This window comes from Gopherus evgoodei, chromosome 1, assembly GCF_007399415.2.
Source record: "Gopherus evgoodei ecotype Sinaloan lineage chromosome 1, rGopEvg1_v1.p, whole genome shotgun sequence".
Classification (NCBI taxonomy): Eukaryota; Metazoa; Chordata; order Testudines; family Testudinidae; genus Gopherus; species Gopherus evgoodei.
The window spans coordinates 133,169,221-133,197,116 of record NC_044322.1 but is presented as its reverse complement, the minus strand read 5'-3'; the positions used below and the strand labels follow the sequence as shown (position 1 = coordinate 133,197,116).

Here is a 27,896-nt window from a genome sequence, read left to right as displayed (position 1 = left end):
GGAGGTCAGACTAGATGATCATAATGGTCCCTTCTGACCATAAAAGTCAATGAGTCAGGCTAGCAGGGTTCGGCCTGCAGGACCATAAAAGCTCCAGCCCAGGGATCCTGTGAGGAGGAAAGGTTCCAAAGCCCGGGATCCAGCCCAAACCCAAACATATACACTGCAGTTTTATAGCTCTGAAGCCCAAGCCCAAGTCAGCTGACACAAGCCAGCCACAGGTTTATTACTGCCATGTAGACGTACCCATAGCTAGGCTCCTGCCACTGCAGGAAATTCAGCTCTATGTTCTACAGTGGTTACACTAGACCAGTGTCAAATGATTCAAGGAAATGGCCTTCTACAGTTTCTCTGGAAAAACTATTCCACAGTCCAAGAGATGTCACTTTTAAAATGATTTTTTCCCAGATATTCTCTCCTTGATTGCTGTTTTACAGAATTTACACACTTGTATATTGTTATACATCCTCCCCTTAATCATCATTTGGCCAAACTATTCATTTTAGTTTTACAATTTTCCACATAAGTCAATTATTCCTTCCCTTTAGTCATTTTTGTTACCCTTCTGTTTCCAGAACTGTAATTAGTATTTTGTAAAATATTGTTTTCATGTTGATAAAATATAAATAAAATACACGATAGATGCTGAAATCAGAAAGGTGTTAGGACAGGATGAAACAGCCAAAATAATTCAGCAAGAGGAAAAAGCAGCATTTTACAAGTACAAGGGAAAATATCTTATAGGTTGTCAGGAGTGGTACAGAGGTGGCAGTGACATACTAACACCTGTGAAAATGACAGTGGAATGGCATGTAGCCAGCCTCCATTCTTTCTAAAGCATTTTAACCTAATATTCTTACATTATAAAGTATTAGGCATTATCATGTATCCAATAAGAAAAAATAATACTTATTTTAGAAATTTACAAACTATTTTTGCAGACTTTATGTGGCAGAAAAAGGACATTTCCAATTTATTGCGCATTTATACACCTGACCTTTTGCTTAAAGCTTCAAACACGCCACTGTCACTAGCCAGTGAATAATCGGATAGACATGCTGAGACTCGCCTGGCTCGCCTTGCCGACCTTCTTGCACTGTCTTCACGTAGAGTTACGGCTATAATGGAGGGAAAAAATTAAAGAAAGTGTCAGGTCGAGGCAGTCCCTCACAATGCATTATTTAAAAAGCAAATTTAATATCTCTTAAACTGCCCAAACAAACATACTGTTGATGTAAATACAATTACACATGCTGCAACATTATTGCAACTTAGAAAAATACGTAAAATGGATTGGAATTACTTTGCTGAAGAATTTAGGAAGCACGTTAATGGTTAATTTCTCCATAACAAGATAAAATATAAACTGATCTCATCATTATGCAATGTATTTCTGAAAGAACTGCCACCACCAATGGGCTAAGCCTTAAACTGCCTCCACCCCAGCATATATACGCACACTATATCCTAATAGTAGGATTTACCTTTTAACCACTCCTTTATAAGTATGTGACACATTGGAAATATCCATAATGCCTATTTCTTTTAACCTAGCTAAAAAGGAAAGATTTAGGAAGTAATTTGCTGTTGGTAGTATAGGGTTTTTATTTGTTTTTTTAAATATTAATTCCCCAACCACAAATCAAACTGGCTTGATCAGACCATAATATCAGGTTCTACTGGCAGCATGAGGCACACTGTCAAAATGGATCTGAACCTGACTAAAAAAAGGTCATCCAGCTCTTTCTAATTAAAAAAATATTGAAAAATGATGAAAACAAAAAAAAATTATGATATTTCCCTTTTCCCCACCCCTTATCAGCAAACTCAATAAACAAAAATAGTACGGACAATCACTTTCACATCATAAGGTACACAACAGAATGTATGCAAAATAGTTTTATATATACAAATGAGGATTGCAGTGTAGAACCTCAAATGGGCATGCACAAGTGACAGTGCTCAAGAACTGAGTGCATATGCAAAGTTCCACACATTCAAAAGGCTCTATATGTTCTGAAATTCCATGTCTTGAGTCTGAGAGATAAACTGATTTACGTAAGTGTTTCCTCATTGCACAGGTATCACACATGATCTTTCCAAACTTAATTTCCTTTCCCTCAAAGAAAGAATTAAAACAGAAAGCAGGAAAGCAACTAAAAACTTTTTAAGGAAAGTGAGTAGTGAGATGTGGCATTCACAAGTAGGGGGAAAATAGAAACATATCATTCCCCTGTCTATCCATGCTGAGATATTTCAAGGGGTGGTTTTGAGGTGCATCAAACTGCAACAAGCAATCCTTTAAGGCAACTGGTTTTTCTGCACGTGCATGGATGGTAGTGGACAGTACATTGGGAAAAAAAATGATCAAAACATACAGCTTATTACAATGAAGTACATAATGTATATCCTACGACAAACAAATAGCACAATTAAATAAGTGCATTCTAAGGATTAATTATTTTAATGAATGCCAGTAAAACATTAATATTCATGAAGGATGAAAAGCACCCCCCAGTGCAAGGGGCTAGCACACTGCTGGGCATACATGATGCAGAGGCCTTGGGCAGATCCTCTGCACTAAGGTGAATCGCAGCCCCTTTTGAGTGTAATATGAAGAGGGCTATAACGTCATGCTCACGAAAGCCTTCAAATTACTACTGCATGTGCGCAGCTACTGGTTTTCAAATATCAGTACTTGCTGTCACCAGAAAACTTTGGTCGGGATTAAATTTTTTTCAAGCTTCTACTGGACAACTTCATGATAGAGTTGAGCTGTCACCTAGATCAATAGGTCTCAACCAGCACTACACGTACCAGTGCAGGTACACAGAGGTCTTCTAGAGGGTACATCAAGTCATCAAGATATTTGCCTAGTTTTACAACAGGCTATGTAACAAGCACTAGCTAAGTCAGTACAAACAAAAATTTAATATTGACAATGACTTGTTTATATTGCTCTATACACTGAAATGTAAGTACAGTATTTATATTCCAATTGATTTCTTTTCCAATTGATTTCTTTTATAATTATATGGTAAAATGAGAAAGTAAACAATTTTTCAGTAATAGTGTGCTGTGAAACTTTTGCATTTTTATGTCTGGCTTCATAAGCAAGTAATTTTTAAGGTGAGATGAAACTTGGGGGTGCAAAAGATATCATGCTCCTGGAAAGGGTACAGTAATCTGGAAAGGCTGAGAGCCACTGATCTAGATGACTTACCTCATTGGAAGCCTGATATACGTTACAAACTCAAACGTTAAGAAAAACAAAGTATTTTGAGACTTGCAAAAGGTGAAAAGACCTTTGCAGAATATAGAATTCAATCAACTAGATCAGGGTTCGGCAACCTCTGGCATGTGGCTAGCCAGGGTAAGCACCCTGGCAGGCTGGGCCAGTTTGTTTACCTGCCGCATCTGCAGGTTTGGCCGATTGCAGCTCCCACTGGCTGAGGTTCGCTGTCCCAGGCCAATGGGGGCAGCGGGAAGCCGTGGCGACCAAATCCTTCAGCCCATGCTGCTTCCCACAGCCCCTTGGTGAGCCGCATGCCAGAGGTTGCCGACCCCTGAACTAGATGCAAGAGGATCCAAGTGTTTGCCTTTGTGGACCGATAACAAGCCATGTCTGCCCTCCTCCAAATCTAATGTTTCTAGCTAGCTATATCTACCTGGGAAATTTTGACCTTCAATCAGGAGTGTCCCAATCTATTCTTAAATCAGCAAAAGTGTCTTTGAGTTTGAAGAAAGAATTAAGCTCTCCGGGATCATTGCTTCACATCTCAATTGTCCAGTAGAGATCATTATGCAACACAAAGCATTTCAACCTTACCAAAAATACAAGCAAACTTCTCATCTCCAGTTAATTAGAGCAAGCAAAGGACTGAAGAAACGATATTCAAACTATGATGATGTTTGCATAATACCCCACTATGAGGCCTTCAGGATGGTGTGCGACATTTTTTTTTTATGCTACTCATTTTATTTTTTTGTTTGTCTACATGAAAAAGTAGCATCAGCATAATTTAAGGTGTGGAACTGAAGTAGTACATTTTAACCAGTGCAAAAGGCTGGATGGACACTCTTATTTTAGTATAAGAGCATCTCACTTTGGATTAGTTTAAGTCAATCAGGAACAGTTTCAGCTAGACTGATATATAAGCCACTTTTACATCACAATAAGAGTCCAAAAAGCCTTTTGCACCTATGTAACTGTATCAGTTTAAACACCAACTTAAGTTACACTGGTGCAATTTTTCACTACATGGATGGCTTGTGTGGATATAGGAGATGAAAGTAAACCCTGTAACTATAATAGGCACTTTGCAAGCTCTCTGCTTTGGCTGTCATCTTTTGGAATCTGTCCAGAGAAAAAAAATTGATCTCAAAATGCAACATGGTAAAGTCATGAAAAAGTGTTGTTACAACAATGTTGCAATTTACTAATGTTTTTTTTTGCTGCCTGGAGGCCACGGAAACACCTGATAATATCAGGAAAATCCCCCAGAATTTGGGAGAGGTGGCAAATGTCAGAACATGCCTTTGACTAGAAAATCAACATGAAAAGTAGCTTGACAACCAGAAAGTAACATCAGGTTTTGGATCTCCTGTAATGGGATTTACCACAGGTTTTAGTCAAACAGAGCTGGAAACTGAAAAGTTTTACTTAAAATAAAATTTGGTATTTCTAGTGTAGAGGCAGCATCTCATCTCTTCTAACTTACTCCATATCTTAGAAATTTGGATAAGAAATACTGACCTACATTTTCAGAAATGACTCGATTTTGGGTCAGCTGATATGCCTTAAATGGACCTGGTTTCAGAAAGTTCTGAGAATCTACTATCTGAAAAAGTGAACTTTTTAAGATCTCTCAAACTAGCTGTTAAATAACCAAGGAATGAAAATTACCAGCTGTTTTTGAGAATGTAACCCATGTTTCATGAACTTGGACTTTACGTGCTTTGTACCAGCTCAAAATGCATTTTAATAGCAGAGTTAAACTGTCCCCAGAAAATAAACTTATAAGGGGGACATAAACAGACCCTAATCTGCAGTGGTACTGTTGGGCATTATCAAGATATAATAAAGCTGAAGTTTACAGAAAATTTTTTCTGAGAAGTCATCCACAGCCATGAATATAATGTTTAGTCGACATAGCAAAAACTTAAGTATCCCATGATGATTAAACATATATATAGTGATACCTAAAATGTAGCTCAGCCACCCTCTTCTCCACATGCAAGTCATATAGAACATACACACTACACACAAAAACACGCTAAGCATTACAGGCAAAACCAGCATAATAAGTAATTCCAGGTTCACTTACAGTTAATTTTTCTGCAGTGCCGCATGAGAAACAAGATACAAAATGAAAAGCACATGGTGATAAATCAATTGTTCAATCTATGCCAATGCTTTTTATACAAAAGATTATTTAGGACATTAATGGAAACTATATACCTAAATAATTGTATCTTGATCTGAATTTTCCTCAAGTTTGGTAATGTTTGGAGCAAGGATTTTAACTTGGCCCATTGTAGAGATAACAGCGAGCTGTGACATTTGGATCTAAATCCAAACTTCCCCAAAGTTCAGGGTTGTAGATATGGATTCTCTCTTTGGGTCCCTTTTTACAAGAAAGCAAAATATCCCCTCTATATTTAAATTAATATATAACTTAAACTAACAAAATTAGTGATGGAAATTCTTTAAATTAAAATTCACAGAAGAGGAGACAGGAAAAAATGTAAAAGTTTAAAAACTATGTTCTAGTCAGATGTGATTTCTTCCCCCCTGTGATCTTTGTAAGCCTCTTCCTGCAAGTGAGTTGAATTCCATGGCTCAGTCAGGTTCTTTTTGTACACATCATGAAGTCACCACATATTTTAGCACAATTCTTAGTATATTCTCAGGAGAGATGCCAGACTGGAGGAGCAGCAGAGGTGCTGGTCAACATTTTGGTGCATAAACAAGACATTGTGTGAAGAAATCTTGCACACTAGCTGCATGCAGTAAACAAGGGACTGTTGGTTCCTCCCCCACTTCCATGAGTAATAAAGTTCATCAAAATTACTACACAATTTATTTTATTTGAATATTTAAGAAAGTTGTTTGCAGTGTTGTCAGAATTACAATTTGTTCCCTTTGCATTATGCTACGACACCAGTAGGTGGCAGCAGCCAAACACTTTGCGCAAGAACTTAAAATCATAAAGTTAGCTCTAAGCCCCAGAGTTCCAATCTGTGGTATATGTTCCATCAGTTCACTTCACAACAGTTCTTCAGGTGGTATGTGAACCAATGAAGTTTGAGAAATGCTGCTTGAAAACAGCCGCTATGAAACAGAATGCAAACTATCCAAGCCAATCAATTTACAGAGTGCAAAAGAGTCAAGAGCCTCAGCAAGAAATGTGAAGGTGGAAACCATTTTTTCCTAAATAATTGTTTTAAAATTCACACATTAAAAGCAGCTCAACTGAACAACACCAGAATAATTCTTTGGCCTTGTACTGTTTTTCTACTTCCAGTATAAACACTGCATGCTATATACAGAGAAAAAATAGGTGAATACAGTGGAACAGGAAGCACTCTAGCGACAAAAGCAGAAAAGAATGTTTAAATGAAAGAAAAGAGAAAAGATAGGAAAGAAAACTTCACAGGGGGTGGGAAGAAGAGTATAACTGAAGCAGCATCCCAGCCTCATTACAGCCTTCCTTATCTCAGCACTCAAATCAGGTCTTCATTTCTAAGAACTATGTATAGGTAGGGACTTACCAAATTCACAGCCATGAAAAACGTGTCATGGATCTTGAAATCTGGTCTTCCCCACAAAATCTGGTCTTTTGTGTATTTGTACCCTATATTATACCATACACTTTTACCCTATGCCTTCAGAGCTGGGCAATGAGAGTGCGCTGGCTGGGCACCTAGCTCTGAAGGCAGTGCCGCTGCCAGCAGCAGTGCAGAAGTAAGGGTGACATGGTATAAATGCATCTGCAAAACTTGCTATTTATGCCGTGACCAACCCTTGAAAAATATGTGATTTCTCCACGATTTAATATACCCCTACTCATATTCAATTTGTGATCCGCTATAGCCTGCATTACCTTTTCACCAACGCTACCACCTAGCCAGTTATTCCCGATTTTGTGGTTGTGCATTTGATTTTTCTTTCCTAAGTAGTACTTTGCACTTGTTTCTATTGAATTTCATCATGTTGATTTCAGACCAATACTCTAATTTGTCAAGGTTATTTTCTATTTGAATTCTGTTCTCCAAAGTACTTGCAACCACTCTCATCTTGGTTTCATCTGCAAATTTTATAAGCACTCCATTATCCAAATCAGAAATAAAAATATGGAATAGTACCAGACCCAGAACTGACCCACACAGGACCTCACTAGATACGTCCTCCCAGTTTGATAGCAACCATTGATAACTACTCTTTGAATATGGTCTTTTAATAAGTTCTATACCCATGTTATACCAATTTAATCTATACCATATTTCCCTAGTTTATTTAAGAGAATATAATGTAGGACTACGTCAAAAGCCTTATTAAAATCAAGGTAGATCATATCTACAGCTCTCCCCTATATCCCCCCACAATTCACTAAGCCAGTAACTCTGTCAAAGAAAGAAATTAGGTTGGTTTGGCCTGACTTGTTCTTCACAAATCCATGATGACTATTCCTTATAACCCTTGGACCCTTTAGGTATTTAATAAACTTGTTCCAGTATCTTTCCAGGTATTGAAGCTAGGCTAACTGGTCTATAATTCCTCAAACGCTATTTGTTCCTCATTTTGAAGGCAGGTACTATGCACATCCTTCTCCAGTTCTCTGGCACCTCACCCATCCTCCATGAGTTCTCAAAGACAACTGGTAATGGTTTATATATGGTGAGCACCCATAATGAATGATCTATTGTGATCATTTGCAATACAAGTGGAATAGTACCTATTTCAGTACAAATGGTATATATTTTTGAAAGTGTACAGATTTTAGAGTAGAGTTATTGTAAAAATAACTGCCCCTCCCCTCCTATACTTCAAGATCTGGAAATCCCTAACAGTTTCAACCAGCTCACTTGTTTGTCTTCCCCCTAAACTCCTGTATGCATGTCAGTTCACGTAAACAGAATAGGTGCTGGGTGGCATCCATTCACCCCAATTCTGGCCCAAATAACACTCACATATAGACATTCCATACCATGTGCACACAAATCAAGGAATACAGTAACATCATAGACTTACAAGCCAGTTGTGTTTGCCTGCCTCATACAGTTGCATGCAATCTGCATGAACCAGGTAGATTTAAAAGGGGTAGTTACTGCTGTTACTTGTGTTCTCTCATTGTTTGTTCCTAATTCAGCCAGTTCACGTTGCATCCCCATGTCCCTCCATCAAACTTACTGCTATTACTAAGCGTGTTTGGCACACAGAGAGAAGTTATATCAGCTGGCACAGTCTAAGCTTGTTTAGGTTCTCTCATTCAGGATTTTTCCTAAAAAGTAAACACGCAGGCCATTTTTTTTTTAATCAACAAAATTGGCATATTTTCAGAAAAGTACTGAAGTTTCCATTAACAATTTATGTTAAAGTCTAAAAAAATTACTACATATAAAACATTCTCTGCACTTCACCTTTGAACAAAAAAATATTTTAGTTAACATCAGCTGTATAATTGTTTAAAAATTAAATTAAAAAAAGAAAAATTGATAGCAGATGTATATCTTCTATTATAATGCCATGCTTACATTTTTCCTGTGTTTTTCATTATCCTTTGAAGATTAGGTGAGACAAAATGGTAAAGAAGAAATCAAACTCACCTCCACCAGTTTGGATGTTTGCCAGGTGTGGTCCCATTTCTTGCAGTCCTTCATCATCCCCAGGATAAGCAGACACCTGTGATGAAGTTGTTCCTTGGGCATCATCACCCAAAACCGAGGCCTGAGCTCTGCGCATTTCTAGGGCTCCCACACCTGCTATCTCCTCAAATCCTTCTGACATCTGGGCAAGTGGGGAATCCCGAGAAGCAGAAAGGAAGGGGGTGTCCAAAGGGGAACTTGGAGGGGACAATGATGACAAGGAGGACCGTGATGACAGGGATGCCAGGGATTGAGGAGTATCCAAGGACCTCCTTTGTTTACTGAAGTTACAATGTCCAGTGGAATCAGAGTACTGCACATCTTTACTGAGTGAATCAAATGGAATCAGGTCAAAGCGCAGATGTTGTGCATAGTCAGTAACACTGTCTGATTTGTCATACTGTGGGAGGCCATAGATGTCCGTGAAGCTGACAGAGCTTAGAGACCCTCTGCTGGACGCCAGTGATCCTCGGCTGGATGCCAGTGATCCCCTACTGCTGCCAGAAGACATTGTGAGGGTGCTAGCAGATAAACTAAAACAGAAAAAGATCCATTAATATATGAATTATATAGCTAGAAACACAGCATAGATAGAAAAATAATAACTCACATTAAAGTAGAGGATTTTACATGCATTCAGCATTGTAATACTTAGGTTAAGGCCATCTTTCTTCTCCTCCCTTGCCTTTAGGCTAAAGGTGATGAAAGTAGTATAAATGAGAACCAACTTAGGCCAGCATGCCTAAAAAGGAGAAGTGGAGCAAGAGGATCATCACATCCCTTTCCTCAAATCTGCAGATGGCTCTCTGTGGGTTTTGGTGGAAAAGTGGCCAGAGAGAGGACTGGTGAGGAAAAGTCATAGATTCATGGAGTTTAAAGCTAGAAGGGACCATTAGTTCTCTAGTCTGAACTCCTGCGTATCACAAGCCATTATATTTCAAGCAGTTGCTTCTGAACTGAGTCCAATAACTTGGTTCAAGAGGAGTGGGACATCAGCAGAACAAGGGAACAGTCACTCTATACAGCTTTATATCCAAGCAAACTCACAGAATTCCCATTTGAAAACCTCGTGGCAGCTTTCAAGTTGCAATTTCAGCACTAGCTCCATTCCTCTGCCACTCTCCAAATGTGGAGAGAAGAGTACAGCAGCTGGTAAAGTGTGAACCAACGGGAGCTAGGCTCCCGCAGGTGGTGTGCTGGTGAGGTAAGAGGTCCTTAAGAGCCATCCCAAGAGACTGATCCCTCACAGAGATGCTCTCAACCCTGTAGGATTTTTCTGTAGATCTCAGAACATCTTCATGTTTAGAGGGTGACATCCTCTGTCTCCTCCATAGCATGCAAACCCCTACTCTGTGTAACTGTTGTCTTGGAATGTCAGAGTAGTGAATCTCTTAGAACCTTCCAAGCACATTTCATCCTCTTGCATTTTCTCTCTCACTTCTGACTACTCTGTTTACCCTTTTATGCCAGAAATGAACCCTTTCTCTCTTCAGAGTTTGAGGTGGGGGGAGAGGGGAAGTTGGTTGGACTGTGGGTAACAGTAGTGGTTGTCTTGCTGCTGTTGCCACTGTACTCATGTTTTTCCTCCAGGTGAAAATTGTAAGGTTTGCATAAAACCGGCAGATTGGAAAGAGACAGTTCTGATAGTGGATGCTGGGAAGGTCCATCACTACCTTTTCTGTTTCTTCTTAGCCCAAACTCCAGTGCATCAAGTGCCTATTGTTTCTTCTTTGACATCCCTCCTCAAAATTACCTTCTCCCACAAAACATAGACCATGTTCGTAAAATGCTGCCTCCCTGATTATATATTGACTCTCCATTTACCTTCCTCTTGTCACTTGGGAGTTGCATGTCTGATTTGTACTGTCTATTTATCTTGTCTTCTGTGTTGTTTTCCGGTACAGCACCAGAGACCATCAATGTTTAACAAACAAGCAATCACTAATATGGGCTTACGAATGACACCCTGAATATAACTGAATTTTCTGTCTTCTGTCATGCATAATTTTAAGGCTTAATCTTGTTTGTGTATAATTTTTTATTTAAAAACAAAAACAATCATAAAATGGGTTCAGCTATATTTCTCCTTTCCACATATTATACAGACAGATCTCACTAACTTTCAAACCAGGCAGTCCTGATAGCTATTATTAAAAGTGAAAAGTCCTTTTCTCCTTTTTAACAACACTCTATCCAAACCACTGAATTTACGACACATTAAATACTTTGCTGAACTGTAAGCTGTGAATGCCTTTCAGTGCCCAGAATGTACTTAAAGAAAACAGATCAACAAAGTAGGAACCAATGCCCATCCTTTACTTATATTACAAGCATACAAAAGTAGTATGAAAAAGTAAAATGGTCTGTTCTGTTTGTATTTCTACTTTTTTTCCTGTTGAATTCAAAATTTACTAATTTTTTTAAAAAATATTTTCTCTAAAGAACTCACCTTTTTAACTGGGAATGTAAATAGGAAGCTAAACGAGTAGCTTCTTCCAGCTGCAAAAGCAAACAATTTCTCTTCTCCTGTAACAGTATCCTATAATTAAAAATTGCAATTATTATTTTTCTTCTTTTGTTTATATTGCAGTAGTGCTCAAAATGTGCTAAGAGCTTTCCAAACACAGAAGAAGAGACAGTTCTTGTTGTATTGGGAGTAAACAATGAATCCTTTTTTAACTAACAGAATTAGTTCACTTAGGGCAATACACTGTGTTTAATCCATGACAGAACTCCCATTGAGAACACAGGAACTGAGAGCTTTATATAGCACTTCGAGAACTGCAGTAACTGAGGAATAAGGAACCAAAAGAAAACACAAGAGCTATGGTGGTGAAGGTATATAACAGAGATTGCCAAGGCCAACCATAAAGGTACCTAAGCTGACATGTAAGAGGCAGGAGCAGCTGATTAAAAACAGTAAGACTTCTTTTCTTCCTGGCGTGACTATCATAGCTCAAGTAAAACAGAGAAAACTGTCACTTAACTGTACTTTGCAGGAAAAAGTATGTGGAAGTACCTCAAATACCCATACAGATTGAAAGTCAAACTTCAAGAGGAAAAATTTTGGGGGGGAACTTCTGTTCTGTTAAGCAGTTTATCACCAAACTCTGTGATCCTGGCTTTCAATCAGATATACTGTGGCAGGAGTGGAGTAAGAAACCATTGGGAAAAAGGATAAGTATCGAACTGACCTTCAAGTAATGCACCAAGAGTGAATTTACTGTAGTAAACTGTAATTGTAATCTTTAATGTTTGTTAATATATTTCTTGTATTATTCTCCTTCAAACAGAAGTTAGTTTAACATTTTAAATGCTTCTATGATAAAAACTTCTTTCTTCTTGAGGAAAAAGTGACCATTATTATTTCTTTACCAGGCAAAAGCAAGTGGCCAAATTATTCAGCATTACTGCCTGAACACAAACGGAGTCGTCATAACTTTGCCCGTACTATATGCTTGTAAGGTACCCTGATTACATTTTGAAACTATTAAACTTTATTTTAAAAAGATGCAACATTTGTTCCAATCCCTCCATTTAGTCTCTATCAGTTCTCTATGTTTTTTCTGGAGTTTTAGTCTTTTAACTCCAAATTGAAACCTTTCACTCCACAGATTAAAATCAGGGGGATAATTTGTTTTGTTTCTTGGCATAATATGTCTCCATGCTGTAGCCCAGACCCGATACTTCCTCAGTCCTCAAGGCTCCCAAGCTGGCTGATATTTGGAATGCAGGGAAACAAAGGGGTGGGTGTCCAGAGCTCTCTGACTTAGCCAAGGGCAGTGTTTCTGGCTCCACAGAAAGTCCCATCAAACCCTCCTTGACTGGAAAAACAGTTAATAAGATGCAGGGGTTTTGACAGAGAGGGTAGTATAGGGGAATCTTTTGGATGAGTGAAATTAAAAATTAAATGTTAGCTATCATATGAGTAGTTAAGGCTATTTAAGAAAAAAGAAAAAGCGACCTACTCTACACAGCATAATCTTGAAGCCCCTGTGTAGTTCTCTGTATGAGTTTTAAGTTATGCTAGCTCTTCGTGTGCTTAACGTTACATTTTAAAATCAGTAACAACAGAACTCTTATTAAATGTGCTTAAACATCAACCCTTCTTTGCAAGCTGGGGGAAGAAGCGGGATATGGAAGGAGATCCTCCAATGATAAATGTTTTCTGTCTCTGACAAGACAGAATTATTAGTCTAGTCCTGGTGTTGTTCTCTCTATTATAAAAAATACAGCATCCTTAAATATTGTGCTAACTTTTGCTCAATTTCTTGCTAGAATCTGAAATATCAAATGTCACCCTGGAATGTTGGTTTCCACAGCATGGACTACAACATGGAAAAAGAGCTTGCTCTTTTTGCCAGCACAGTATGTGCTACCTAACATGAGATCCCAAAAACAACAAATAAAATTTACTACATTGCAGTGTAAAGTGAACTCCCTTCTCTGTCATTTTCTAGGCTGGAGTGCCAATATTGCAAAAATCACAAATAATGTCATACAAAACATCAACTGTATTTATTTAATCAGCTGTGAATTCTCTATCACCATTTGGATTTACTGCCTGAAGTAACCCTGTTCAAGTCAAATAGAGTTCTACAAACTCAGATATGGGGCCATTTTCAATTATTTATAAAGATCAACTTAATTAACGTAAGTGTTAATGTTTAGACAAGATTGTATTAATATTGCTCAGTGTAGTGCCCTCAAGTGTCAAAATTGACTTTTTTCCATTAATTCATGTCTCAACCTGTGACAAAAACCAAAAGAATGCACAGAAAATCTGGAAAAACCTCTCACAGATGCTAGCTGCTTGCATGGAAGAACTATGTGGACAGAAATATTTCCTCTGACGTAAGAAAAAAGTTCACCATAAAGCTAAGCAGCATTATTAGAGTATTAGGAGAAATGAGTTTTAGACAGAAGCTCTGTCCCTAATTGGAGGCATTTTATAATATGCACAGTTAATTGACATACTTGACCAGAATTATAGTCTGTTCCTTAAATTCAGTGACAATTTATGGCACCTTGAAATGAACAATACTTCCCCCAAGTGAAGAATGTTTTCATTTCTAACAACAGAGAGCTTCATATTGGTTTTAGATACACAAAATTTGTATATAGTATACTCAAAAAAATCTTAGGGCCACATCTGGGTCCAGCCAAACTGTACACTGCACAGGTCAATGGGAAAGAGATATGTACAACTACAGCATAAAGGTAATCTTTAAACTTCCCGAGTCCTGGGGCTACTGCTGTGTGCAGGGCTGGTCTCTGTGTTCTGATGTCTCTGCTGTTTCTGGGGACGTGACCTCAATCACTCTAACTTAACCCCACGTGCCAACCAACTATCCCCATCATCTCAGGTCACCATTGTTTGGGTTCCCCTTCATCCTGAGTAGCTCAATGGCGTATCTTTGTAGCTCAGAGCTTTTCCAAAGATAAGTGAAAAACTGACATGATTCTTATCAGTTCTGCTGCACTCCCAGGGTCTGAATAGGAAAAGGGAAAGTGACTAGTCTTGTCAATTTCACTCTAATACCGCTTACAGGAAAGCTTTCAGAAGATTGGATCTAAACAGTGGCATGGTCAGGAAGTGCTGATTGGGACACCAGTCCCTTTTGTAGGCAAAGTGCACAAATAACCACTGTAGTGCTTTGATCTCATATAAAGCTGGTAAATTGCATCAGCTCTTCACTTGGAATCTATGCAGCTGCATCCTATGGTAGATAAGAAAATAATTTGTTAAGTCCCCAAACCTCTCAGTGGCCCCCTGAGCAGAACTGGCCCGAGCCTGCTGAATTTCATCCTCCAAGCGCCTTTTTTCTTCCTCCAAACGTGCAATGTATTCTGGGGATCGTCTCTGCTGACTGATGAGCTGCAGTTCCTGAAAAAGAGCTTCTTTCTCCTTGATGAGCTGAAGACGGTCCCTGTCCGCCTCAGCCATTCCTGGCCAAGATTCATTATCTAGCAAGGCCAGCTGCTGCTGTATATTGGAAACTCTTTGGGGAAAAAAAACGAGAGCATGTATAAGAAATAGATAAGTAACAGGGAAAAAAAACACTGTGGAATAACTGCTGAGGAAAATCACTCCCAGACCACTAGCACTTAGCTACTTTTATTCTTAAAACTATTTGTATATGTGAAATAAACCACAAAAACTTGCAAGCATACATTTATGGTCTCATATAAGTGAATATGTTCAGATCTATAGCTTAACATCCTTAACTTACACATACACCCCATTATGTTGGGCATTTAAAAGATACTTAATGACTTCTGCCACATGGTACCATATATGTTGCAGACAGATTCAAAAGATGACGTAAGGATACAACTGGGGAGTTTACTCTCAGCTTCCTCTCTTTGTTGGCTTTAAATTAGATCCTAATTTACATCTGCATTTTTTTAAATAGCAAATGAAGAATTAACAAAACTAACCACAACAACTATCATAATTAGAGTGGACAATGTCTGCCATGATATTTTAGCAGTTTTGAGCTGCTACAATTCATATGCTAAAGATATGGGAATAAAATTAATATTTTTAAGACGACTAGATGCAGTTAACATGAAACTCGTTGGCTGCTGTTCCAAGGAAGCAGTATGAGTGCTGTTTGTGTAGCCTAAGAAGCTGCCTTCTATTCTGAAGGAAGTAGTCCCCTTTATTTCTTATTCTCCCCAGTCAGAATTTTGGGAATGCTTTGAGCCATCAACAAGTCCCACAATGTCTAGAGCCAAGCTTTTCTCCAAGTGACTGTATATCATTCAGCTAAGAAAAGTCTTTAAGGGGCAGAAAATATTTGGCACTCCATGACTGACAACTCAAGGACAGGAATAAATAAGTCAAGAGTCCAAAAAAATATGGGGCTGGAGCAGAACAGTTGCTGCCAGGAGCAGCCATTATACAAGTACTACTGGGAAGAAGCCAAGCCCTCCCTGTCCCACCACTCCAACAACTTATTTCTTTTGTCTGAAAACAAAACATAAGCCGTAACAGCCCATCCGCAAACCAAGAATTATTCAAGAGAGTACTTCAGCCTTAGGGTGGTATGGTGACGGTCAGAGAACTAGAAATGAACACACTTATCTTAAATATTAAGAGTTGAGGAATGCAGAAGTCATGGAGTTTATTTGCATAAACACTACTCCCCTCTAGAGCGGAGTTCTTTTGAGTTTCCTAACAAATCAAGTTTTCTTAAATTTAAATTCAGTTTGAACAGTTTCCTTGTTGCCTCTTTTTCTGACATGCCTCTGAACATCCTCATTTTACCCAGGTCTGGAAGACCCAAATTCCCATGATCTCAAAAGCCTAAAGGGACAAAATCTGCCAACCACACTAAGTCTGTTGACAAAACTGTCAGCGTAAACTATGCTGGCCAACCTCCAGTGTAGATGCAGCTATGTCAACAGAAGAATGCTTCTGTTAACATAATTAGCTTTGTTTGGGAAGGTGGCATTCCTACACTACCCCTTCTGGCAGTGTAAGCTGCATCTACGCTCAGGGGTTGTGCCAACATAGCAATGCGGGTATAATCTCTGCAGTGTAGACACAGCCTAGGGGTGGCAGAATCTAGTCCTAATTTTGTAAAGCCAAACAATTTTGATAGGCAACTAAACAGAAAAATCCCCTGACACTGAGGTTTGTCAATCACTTCTGAAAACACATCAGTTTTAAGTTTATTTATATGTAACAGGAGACGGCAGGAATACAGAAACAGGGTTAGTGCCCCTCAGTAGGACTTTTTACCTATGTAGAGTTTCTAGGATATGACCAGAAAGTTAAAATCGAAAAAGTTTAGCCTGTATTGTTAAAATAGCTTAAAATAATTAAGACACAAAAAAAACCCCAAGAGATATTTTTATTTTAGAGTGTGAACAAAAATTCTTCAAAGCTATATGATACTATTTGTTTTATATATATATAAAAATAAATAAATTAAAAAATATGTCCAGAAGTTTGTTTCATTATGTGTTCCCTAGCGAAAATCTGGAATGCGGGAGACCTGATTTAAACCACCACGTTCTTGTCAATCAATTACCAACACTCTGACAGCTCTTTCAGTAAAAGTGGAAATATGCACAGGGAAGAAAGTTTTGTAGGTGCAATATAAAATTTGCCATAATTTTTCCTCAGTTCTTAGGAATGTTGGCAATTAATCAAGAATACTGCCATGCTGAATAACTTAAAAATGCTCAGTGGTTTCATTTTATTACAAACATTTTTAGTTAATTTTTTTAAGTCATGTTCATGAAACATATTCACATCTGATAAAGCCGAAGAGGAACATATTCATTTTAATCAGTTAAAAAAAAATGTTCAATCTTGATAAAATAAATCAACAGATTACATGCGATTTTATAAATTTGGCAATTAATCATATCAACCCTGCTCCTGAAATCCAGATTACTTCAGTGGTACTCTACGCATGCCCAGAAGTCCATCAGTGAAGATCCAATTGCAATACTGGTCTACCAAAGGATTTTAAATTGTGTCAGGTGAGTTTGCTGAAAGATTATTGACAGACAGCTGAAGAGTAGTAGTGACTGGGACAGTGATAAGATCTGAAGCAAGATTTTTTTTTTAAATGTTAACTTAGAATAAACTATTATTTTAAAAAAAACTCATATTAATGAAGTGGGGTATAAAAACTGGCATGGAAATCATAAGCCAGTTCGTTTATAAGCTGACTCCCACCCCCAAGATGGATAAGTAAAAATGGAAAATTTTTATAACCCGTTCATAAACTGACCCTATAATTCAGGGGGTCAGCAAACTTTGGCTCCGGGCCGAGATGATTTGTGTATCTAGAGTGTCTGCAGGCACAGAGGTAAACCTAAGTAAACGAAGTATCCCGGCACGCCAGCTGCTTACCCTGACAGGCCGGGACAGCAACTGGTGGGGAAATTTTTGGGGGGAAGAGGGCGGGGGGGGGGAAGCTGGGACTCAGGGGAGTAACCCCTGTGAACACTCCCCCCATGACCCTACCCCAGCCCAATACAGGCCATGCATTATAACTTTAACTCTGCTTTCCTAAGGATACCAGCCTTTAAGAAGAATACTTCTCTGAAGACTTCTTTACCAAAGGTAAAGAATGTTCCAGTGGGCTGGGCAGGGCGGCACAGCTGCAGTGTGCTCCAGCGGACAGATAGCCTGCTCTGGGGGCAGGGTGGCCGAGCAGCACGGCTGCAGCCTGCCATCCTCGGAGCTGCAGCTGCTTCGGAGGCTGGGGGGAGAGCAGCATGACCAGAAGCGGAGAGACTCTGGCCCCGCCTCTTACCTTCTTTGGTAAAGAAGTCTTCAGAGAAGTATTCTTCTTAAAGGCTGGTATCCTTAGGAAAGCAGAGTTAAAGTTATAATGCATGGCCTATATTGGGTTATGGTAGCTGTAGTAATGGTTAGGTATGACCTGTGGATAAAGGAAAAGTTACTGTTAAGTTACTTAACTCTTCATTTCTTTGGTTTTGTGAGTGTCTCAAGTATGTTCTGAGTGGAAACTAACACCTTCACAATGAAGTTTGTTTATTAATTTCCTAGGTTTTTGGGTTATTTTAAATTCTTAAACAGGGCAAGCATGGGGCAGAGGAGAGGCAGAAATATTGCTGCAGCTGGAGAAGATTTTATCTGTCAGCAGCTGTGCATGAATCTTTGCGTGTCAGCAGCTATGTATGAAACTTTCTCTGTTGTGGGATAAAATCTAGCAGAATGTGTAGCTCTTGACAGGAGAATGTGTGCTTCAATCAGGTTTCCCTGTCCCCGCTCAATTAGATTTAATCTCACAGCACATAAACTAGCAGCATGATTATAGGCTAAAAATGACCCCTTCATACTCTCCTTTTTTTTTTTTAATAACAAAAACTACTTGTTGCATCACATCTACTGAGGACACACCTTTCTATCAAGTTTGGGGTATCCAGAAAAATTTTTTTTTTTTTAGAAAGATATCAGTCAAAAAAGACAAGCAGAACTTCTCTGGAAAAATTACAGCCAGCCAGCGCCCAAATTCAAGACAACCTATTAAAAATGCATTAGCAGAAACCAAATAAACACCATACAGAAAATTCAAGAGGCATAAAAACTAACCTCATACGGCATTTCACGCTAATTGGCCACATGCTTGGAAATGCAGGAATTTATGCCCCACTTCAAGCCCATTTCAAAACATAATCCTAACTATGGGGTCGGTATAAGGCACCTCCTGATCATTTTTGGAGCACTCTTAGTGCTTGACCTTGCAACATAAATAATATTTTTAACAGTTTTTTGTAAGCGATAGTACATTAAAGACAAAAAAACACACTAGTGGTGAGATGAGAAATTTTTGTCTTATTCTCATTAGGGCTGTCGATTAATCGCAGTTAACTCATGCAATTAACTCAAAACAATTAACCGTGATTAATCACAGTTTTAATTGCACTGTTAAACAATAGAATACCAATTGAAATGTATTAAATATTTTTGGATGTTTTTCTATGTTTTCAAATATATTGATTTAAATTACAACACAGAATATAACTTGTACAGTGCTCACTTTATTATTTTTATTACAAATATTTCCACTCTAAAAATGATAAAATAGTATTTTTCAATTCACCTCATAGTGCAACCTCTTTATTGTGAAAGTGTCACTTATAAATGTAGATTTTTGTTACATAACTGCACTCAAAAACAAAACAATGTAAAACTTTAGCGTTTACAAGTCCACTCAGTCCTACTTCTTGTTCAGCCAATCCCTAAGACAAACAAGTCTGTTTACATTTATAGGAGATAATGCTACCCACTTCTTATTTAAAATGTCATATAAAAATAAGAACAAGCATTGACATGGCACCTTTGTAGCTGGCATTGCAAGGTGTTTACGCTCCAGACATGCTGAACATTAGTATGCCCCTTCATGCTTCAGTCACCATTTCAGAGGACATGCTTCCAAGCTGATGACGCTCATTAAAAAAAAAAAGAGGTTAATTAAAATTTGTGACTGAACTCCTTGGGGGAGAGTTATATGTCTCCTGCACTGTGTTTGACCGGTATTCTGCCATATATTTCATGTTATATCAGTCTCAGATGATGTCCCAGTATATGTTGTTCGTTTTAAGAACACTTTCACTGAAGATTTGGCAAAATGCAAAGAAGAAAATCTCACATTGGTACTAAAGATAGCTACAGCACTCAACCCAAGGTTTAAGAATCTGAAGTGTCTTCCAAAATCTGAGAGGGATGAGGTGTGGAACATGCTTTCAGAAGTCTTAGAAGAGCAACATTCCGATGCAGAAACTACAGAATCCAAAGGACCAAAAAAGAAAATCATCCTTCCGCTGGTGGCATTTGCCACAGATGATGAAAATCAAACATGTGTCGGTTCGCACTGCTTCGGATCGTTATCAAGCAGAACCCATAATCAGCATAGACACGTATCCTCTGGAATGGTGGTTGAAGCACGAAGGTACATATGAATCTTTAGCACATCTGGCATGTAAACATCTTGGAACGCTGGCTACAACAGTGCCGTGCAAATGCCTGTTCTCACTTTCAGGTGACACTGTAAACCAGAAGCAGTCAGCATTATCTCCTGCACATGTAAATAAACTTGTTAGTCTGAGCGACTGGCTGAACAAGAAGTGGGACTGGGTGAACTTGAAGGCTCTAAAGTTTGACATTGTTTTATTTTTGAATGCAGTTACTTTTTGTGCATAATTATACATTTGTAAGTTCAACTTTCATGATAAAGAGACTGCACTAAAGTACTTGCGTAACTGAATTGAAAAATACTATTTTTGTTTTTACAGTAGAAATATTCATAATAAAAATATAAAGTGAGCACTGTGCACTTTGTATTCTGTGTTGAAATGTGGAAAATATCCAAAAAATTTAAATAAATGGTATTCTATTATTAACAGAGTGAATCATCACTAAACAGCCCTAATTTTCATTACTATTTGAATGTACAGATACTCTTCTTTCTCAGCTGAACGTTTCTTGAACTCAGTGGCAGCATTCCATTCAGCGCTGTTTCAATCTCCACCATTGGAAAATGGTTGTCCTATCTGCATCAGGCTAAAGGTACCTGTTCCATACATTTGCAACATTTTCTTGTTGGAGACTTTATGCAGGGATAAAATGATCTCATATCTGGTGTATACTGGAGGTTTTTTGTACTGATGTAGCTACACCAGTGCATGGTCAGTTACTGGTGCCCCATTTTGCACCAATGCAGTAGGTCTACACTATGTGGGATTGCTCAAGTGTATTTATACCTCATTACCAATGGTTACTTAAATGCAAATTTCCCTAATCAAGAAAAGCCGAAAACTGTATTTAAATCTACCTTTGGTATTTTCCCTGTGAAATTCCTTTTTGCTTTATTGAATGTGACAAACATTCTGAGATGTACAATAAATTCAAATAAAGGTTGTAACAGCAGCACACTTATATTATATAAAGGAGTAACAGCAGTAATTCTATATCTAACAGTGAATAGCAGTTACTTTATTGGAAGGTGTATGCTGCCATCTTAAATCTGTGTTCACTTATTAACTACAGTGAAAGTTTTGTTATGTCCTCTGTGAACCTCCTTCCTCTGCACTTTACAGGAGCACTTAAATTTTTTCAAATTTTGATATTCAAATAAGCAGCAGTCAGCCTGTTGACCCAGAAAGCAATAATTTGATACCACCTACTGGAGTGTGGAATGCAAGCCCATCAGTACTTGTTATTCATGGATGGGAATGGGCAAAATGCCTAGAACACTGTTCGATGTTTCAGAAATTTAGTTTTTTCAGAAAAATGTTAAATTACTACATCAATAGAGACTTCCATTTTTAGAATACAGCCTAATGAAAGTATTACTTTTTAAGTGTAGTCACTGTAAAATATATATCTCCAAAAGCCTGTAGTAGGAAGAAAAACAATTCATGAAAAACTGAGGTTTTACACAAGACTTTAAATGTGCATATTGTAAGTTACATCTCTGTTAATACATTCATTGATTTTAAGAAGTTTGGGAAACCTCTTGTAAGAGGTGGTTAGGGAAAGCAAATGTATGCTCTGACCCCGAAAAACAAAAACAAAACAGAACATACCTACTCTTTTTGGAACAGGCCAAAAGTAAAAAATGGCTGAAGTTTAGAGGCTGAAAGCTGGCATATGCACATTCAGTAGGGAACATAGACTTAGTGACAGAAGGGTTTGAGAAGTGTGGGATGAAAGAGAAATACTACAGGCAATTAAAACACCACTTCTGAGCATGATCAGTACACTGAGCATAAGGGTCAGCTTTGAGAAGAGCTGAATGTACTGCCCAGCCTCACATGCACAAGTGCAGCTGCTCTCAGATTTGCTTGAGGGAGAATGCAAATATGCCCATGAAATATAAACAAAAATACTCCAAAAACCCTACAGGGTCCAGAGAAAATATCAACTACTGAGCTTGTGATTTTTAGAGTCTCATCACAATATGCAACATTCTGCAAATTTTAAGTTTTTCTTTTTTTAAAATGTGCAGTTCTCATGACCGAAGCTATATTTTAATTAATTTAATTTTCATCATAATAGAAGTCTCATTTGGGAATTAGAGATTTTAAAAAAAATGTTATTCTCTGTCTTCCAGCCTTTCCCTTTACTCTGTAGTTGAAGGCAGACCAGTGGTTGCTGCTCTGAGATCATGAATAGGGCCCTGAAAACAGTATCAGGGAGTGACAAGGCAGGCTTAGCAAATGGCAGTTATTTACCTGTAACTGGAGGTTCTTCGAGAAGTGTTATCCCTATCTATATTCCGCACGTGGGATATACATGCACACCACATGACTCAGTCCACAGTTTCTTGCAGGTAGTGTCTGTGGGCCCACACATGCATGGTACCTCTCCTTGTGCTCCCAACCAACGGCATGAAGGCTGGGACGGGGCAACGTCTCCAGTTTCCCGCTCTTACCGCAGGGTGGGTAGCAGAACACAGATAAGGACCACTCATCTTAAAGAATCATCAGTTTCAGGTAAGTATCCTCCATTTCTTCAAGTGATGATCCCTATGTCTTTTCCGCACATGGAAGATTAACAAGAGGTCGTCAAACTGGTGATGATTGTGAGGATGAGGAAGTGATAGCTAACTGTAGTACTGCTGTCCCCAAAGCCAGAGCTGACGACTGTACAAAGTCATAATGGCTTGGGAAGGTACGCAAACAGTTCCAAGTAGCTACCCTACATATCTGTAGTATGGGTACGTCTCTCAGAGATGCAGCTGAAGTGGCTTGCCCCCTGTTGAATGAGCCTTTACCCCTTCCGGGGACAGGAGGGGATGCCAAATTTCTGGTAAGAAAAGGTAATACAACCCGAGATCTATTTTGAAAGTCTCTCCACTGATACAGGTTGATGACTTGATACCTCGGCTATGGAAAGACTTAAGAGTAAGTAGATACTCAAAGCATCAGGGATTCTGGCGGACTCTGGAAACCAATTGCATTGATGAGCCCAAGCAGATAAATTTTTCCATTTTGCTGAGTAACAGCTTCATGTAGAAGTCTTTTTAACTTTGGATTACACCCTCCTGGAACATGACCACTCTCTCTCTCTGATGGCCATCCAAATAAACAGCTCTGAGTTGCTGTGGCTTGAATTGCAGTTTGTGACCTTGCCCATGTTGTATTAGCAGTTCCAGCAACAAGGGGATGCTCACAGGTGGTTGCACTGAGAGTTTCAACAGATCTGTGAACCAGAACTGTCTCAGCCAGTTGAGCATGATGAGGATGACTCAAGTTCTGTCTCAGCAGATCTTCCATACAACTTGCGTGATCAAAGGAATTGGAGGGAAGACACACCCCAAGTGACTCTCTGTGACATCAAGGAGCAATGAGCCTTTGCCAAGACCTGCTCTAAAACAGTAGTGAGGAAGCATCCTGTTTGCCTGAGAGGCAAAACGGTCCCAAGGTAGCATTCACCATTAAGCGAAGACATCACTGAGAATGGAATCATGACTCTTCCATTCAGGATTCACAGAAAAGTGTCTGCTCAGGCAGTCCAGTAGGGAATTTTGAATCTCTGGTAAGTAAGCTATGATAAGGCTATGTGATGTTTGATGCACAAGCTGCAGAGCGTGACTGTCTCTATGCACAAAGAAAGGGCTCTTGTTCTCCTTTGCTTGCTTATATAAAATACTATTACATTCTCCAACATTAACTGAACATGTTTGGATTGGATGAGTAGGAGGAAAGCATTGCAGGCCTGTGGACTGCCCTGGATTCTAAGTTGATGTGCATTCTGGACTCCCAGGGGATCCAGCTGCCCTGTGCCACGTGACTGATCATGTGCACTTCACAACCTGTTCCTCCTCCTCCTCTTCTAAGCATGCAGCATCCATGCTGTGAGATGTGGGGACATGAATGCTGGATGCAAAACTTGACTGTGATACTGAGTCAGAAGATAAGGATGAAGAGGAAAGGATAGGGGAGGCCGAACCAGTACCATGAGGAGGTCAGAGAACCAGCAATGTCTTGGCCCCACTAAAGCAATAAGAATGAGCTTGGCACAATCCAGTTTAAGTTTGAGACTGACTTGTGGGATGCATGGGAGTAGAAACCCTCAACTCCTGCATGGCAATAAAGCACTATTTCTCCGAGCGTTTCACTGTACGGGGCAACGAAGCTGGGGTATTCTAGAGGGTCTTTGAAGGCTCCAGTGAAAGTCTCATTTATCATGATGGCTACTCTCTCCTGGAGCTGGTGATTGGAGAATATCCAGCATCTTATGGATATTCTCCTACAGGAATATTCTGACTGGATACCAAAGGTAGCGGCCATACACCTCAGGAGGCCCTGATGCAACTTAAAATCCTTGGATACTGAAGGAGAGAAAGATTCCAGCACAGAAGAGTCATCCAGGGAGGACAAAGAGGCAGTTAGCTGTGCCGACAATGGATCCTGTTCTTGTACCACAGGATTCAGCTGGAAGAGCACTGTAGGTCCTGGGGAATGGACTAAGTAGTTGACTGCAGTTGAGAAGTACAGCAGCAGAAGCTACTATTGGGACTGGTGATCTCACTCTGAAGTGGGTCAAGGAACAGAACCTCAGGGACCGAGGAGCATTTCAGTGATTCCAGTATGAGCCATTGGGCATAAGGACAAGGTTTTGATAGCCAGTAGGCACTGGTCTAAGATCCCCTTTTCCCAGCTGTGAGACAGATGCTGATCTTGGTATCGATAATGATCTGAGTGCAATCTCTGGCGCCTACCGGGGAGGACAATCCAGAGGTTCTGTACTGACAACAGGAGAGCCAACCCTGATGGGGCAAACAACTGATCAGACTCATCTGAAGCCAAATAAGGAGGCAGCATTGGTGCTGAAGAGAAGCGAAGTGGAGAGTTGGCCCTGGTGGCATCAAATGGGACATACTCCTACCCACTACCAGGAAAGGTGTCGTCACTCAGGCCAGTACCAAACTCCAGGATGGGATCTGCCGCCACGATGACGACAGCGCCGAAGAATGCACCAACACCAAAGGGGTCTTCAGTGCTGGACCTGGCCTCAACTCCAAAATCTACAACTCAGATGGTTCGAGCTGCGGTGCCAATGAACCTGACAGCTTGCGACATGACCAGAAATTGTCCAGGGCACTATGGAGGACGAGCCGGCGGAAGCCATAGCACCAGAGAACCCCTGAACTAGCTGAGAGTCTGGGACTGAGAGATAAAGTAGGTCTGATGCTGGCTAGTATGCCATCAGCGTGGCGACAGTTGACACTGGTGCCAGCATCATTGGTACTGGACTCAAGGGACACCCCAGTGCTGGAACCAGAGTTGACAGTACAGGCCCTTGCTGCTCACAGCACGGTACCGGGAGCAGCTGGATGGACCTGCTCCATCCTACGTGCCAGAGGGAATACAGTGCCAGTCAGCACTCCCCTTCAAAGAGGAGTCTTCCTGAGCCCTGGAATGGTCTCAACTCATTTAATCGGTCCTCTTCTTCATTGCACCAGAAGAAGTTGAATGACCCCTTTTCCTCTTGGGGGAAACGCCAGAGCTTGAGTGTGCAGCAGCATCACCATCTGGAAGGAGGATCCCAACTATGCATCACCCGCCAGATCCAAAGAGTACTGCTAGACAAACTTCTCAACTCTAATGCTTGGGGCACACCCATACCCACATGCAATACATGGCTTTATCTACTCAAAGAAGAAAGTTAAGGTTCCACAACAATATAAACTCTGCCACGCTGCACATACAGTATTTTATTCCTAATTTTCTTTTATGTGTAGTTTAATATATTGTCTGTTTCTGCTGTAAAACGTGCCCATAAACTAACAAAACTGGGGATCAATATGAGCCAATTATTGTTTTGTGTTTTGGAACTGTAGCATTTCTTTATTTTCATGGGTCTTTTTTTTAACTCTGACCATAATGTTGCATCAGCACAATTTTTTTTCCACTGAACGTGTATTATTGGTTCATTTATTTCTCTAACACAGCTACATCAGTGGTGGAATCAGACAGCTTTCTCTCACAGCAGCTCAGAAAGCATTAGTACTTATTATGCCCCAAACCCTTCATATAAATGTACAACTGCTGTGATTAGATGAGATGCAAAACAATGCGAGTTTGTAAGTCACCCATGTGTGCTAACTATGGAAAGTGCTTAGATACCATAGTGATAGATACAAGATCCTGAATGCAACCTTTCATCATAGGGTTGCCAACTTTCTACTAGCACAAAACTGAACACCCTTGCCCCTCCCCTCCTCCAAGGCCTCGCCCCTCCTTCCCGGCCAATGGGAGCTGCGGAGCTGGTGCTCAGGGTTGGGACAGCATGCGGAGCCCCCTGGCTGCCCCTACACCTAACAGCTGGAGGGGAGACATGCCACTGCTTCTGAGAGCCTGCTTTAGCCCCGCTGACTGGACTTTTAACAGCCCAGGCAGCGGTGCAGACTGGAGCCACCACGGTCCCTTTTCGACCACGCATTCCAGTCAAAAACCAGACACCTGGTAACCCTAGTTCATCAGCTCACAGCACTCCTGTGGAATAGTTATGGGCAGGTTGTGAATAATAGCTTGTTGAAACTTCAGGAGAAGTTAAGTAGTCAAAATGTAAATACCCAAACTGAAATTTGGCCGAGAACTGTGACACATGGTCTTATATTCATGTTAAAACTAAAAAAAAAAGAAAAAAAAAAGTGGGCTTGTCTACACTGGAAATTTTTTCAGTTATACCACTATAGTTATGCTAGTATAACTCCCCTCTTCCAAAGCACTATAAGCTACCCCTGAAAAATCCATTCTTATACTAGAATAAGACTGCTCAAATGGGTGTTACACTATTATAACTACAGCCATTTAAAGCCACCCTACGTTATAGCAGTATAATCTCTGTGCATCGACAAATCCTAAAAGATCATGGGCCTGTTTCTAACAGCTGCTGAGCCCCTGAAGTTCCTATATAGCTTCATCTGGCATTTCTGGTGCTTGAAAATTGAGCTGCATGTATCATGGGAAATGTTTGCTGTCCTTTCAGTGCAGAACCACACACCAATGGATGTAGGGGAGTGGATGAACACTAATTTTGTGATTGTTCCTGGTTCTGACATTCCACTTAATGGTCTAGATGTTCATCAGGAAACCACAGCTGGAATACACATACAATAGCTGAAGCACAAAGTATGTAAACTATACAATACCAATTCACAAGTGTGCTTTCATTTGTATTGCATTCACATTAAAAGGAGGAAATACTATTGACTGGCTCAGTAAAAGATCATATTTCTTTTGTGCATGGAGCATTTTGGTATGAAACTTACTACCTACATTAAAAGCTACAAAAAATGATCATTTCCCATTACAAAAAACTCTGAAATGGCATTGTTTAAAAAAGGTAAATGTGATGCTATATCATATCATTGGTACAGGGCTTGTAATATGGCTTACATTGATACTTGATTTTATTTTTTTCCCCCACCTGATATTGCAGATGACCAAATTTTTTCCAGATGGCAATATGAAATAAGCTTTACACTAGGTATTGTTTCTGTTGGGAGAAGTCCTTCCTGGCC

At 39.6% G+C, this 27,896-nt stretch overlaps 1 protein-coding gene across 3 annotated transcripts in view; it reads right to left on the bottom strand.

The window, feature by feature from the left end:
- WWC3 (WWC family member 3) overlaps positions 1–27,896 on the bottom strand; it is a 180,692-nt gene that overhangs the window by 25,701 nt on the left and 127,095 nt on the right. For 2 of the 3 annotated variants that reach the window (XM_030572575.1, XM_030572584.1), the window contains exons 9-12: positions 14,628–14,870; positions 11,318–11,407; positions 8,830–9,401; positions 998–1,118 (exon numbers count right to left, since the gene is read on the bottom strand). In XM_030572575.1, coding sequence (XP_030428435.1) covers positions 998–1,118; positions 8,830–9,401; positions 11,318–11,407; positions 14,628–14,870 — 1,026 coding nt within the window. The remainder of the gene's footprint in view (positions 1–997; positions 1,119–8,829; positions 9,402–11,317; positions 11,408–14,627; positions 14,871–27,896) is intronic. The other variant, XM_030572564.1, reaches the window with a different exon arrangement.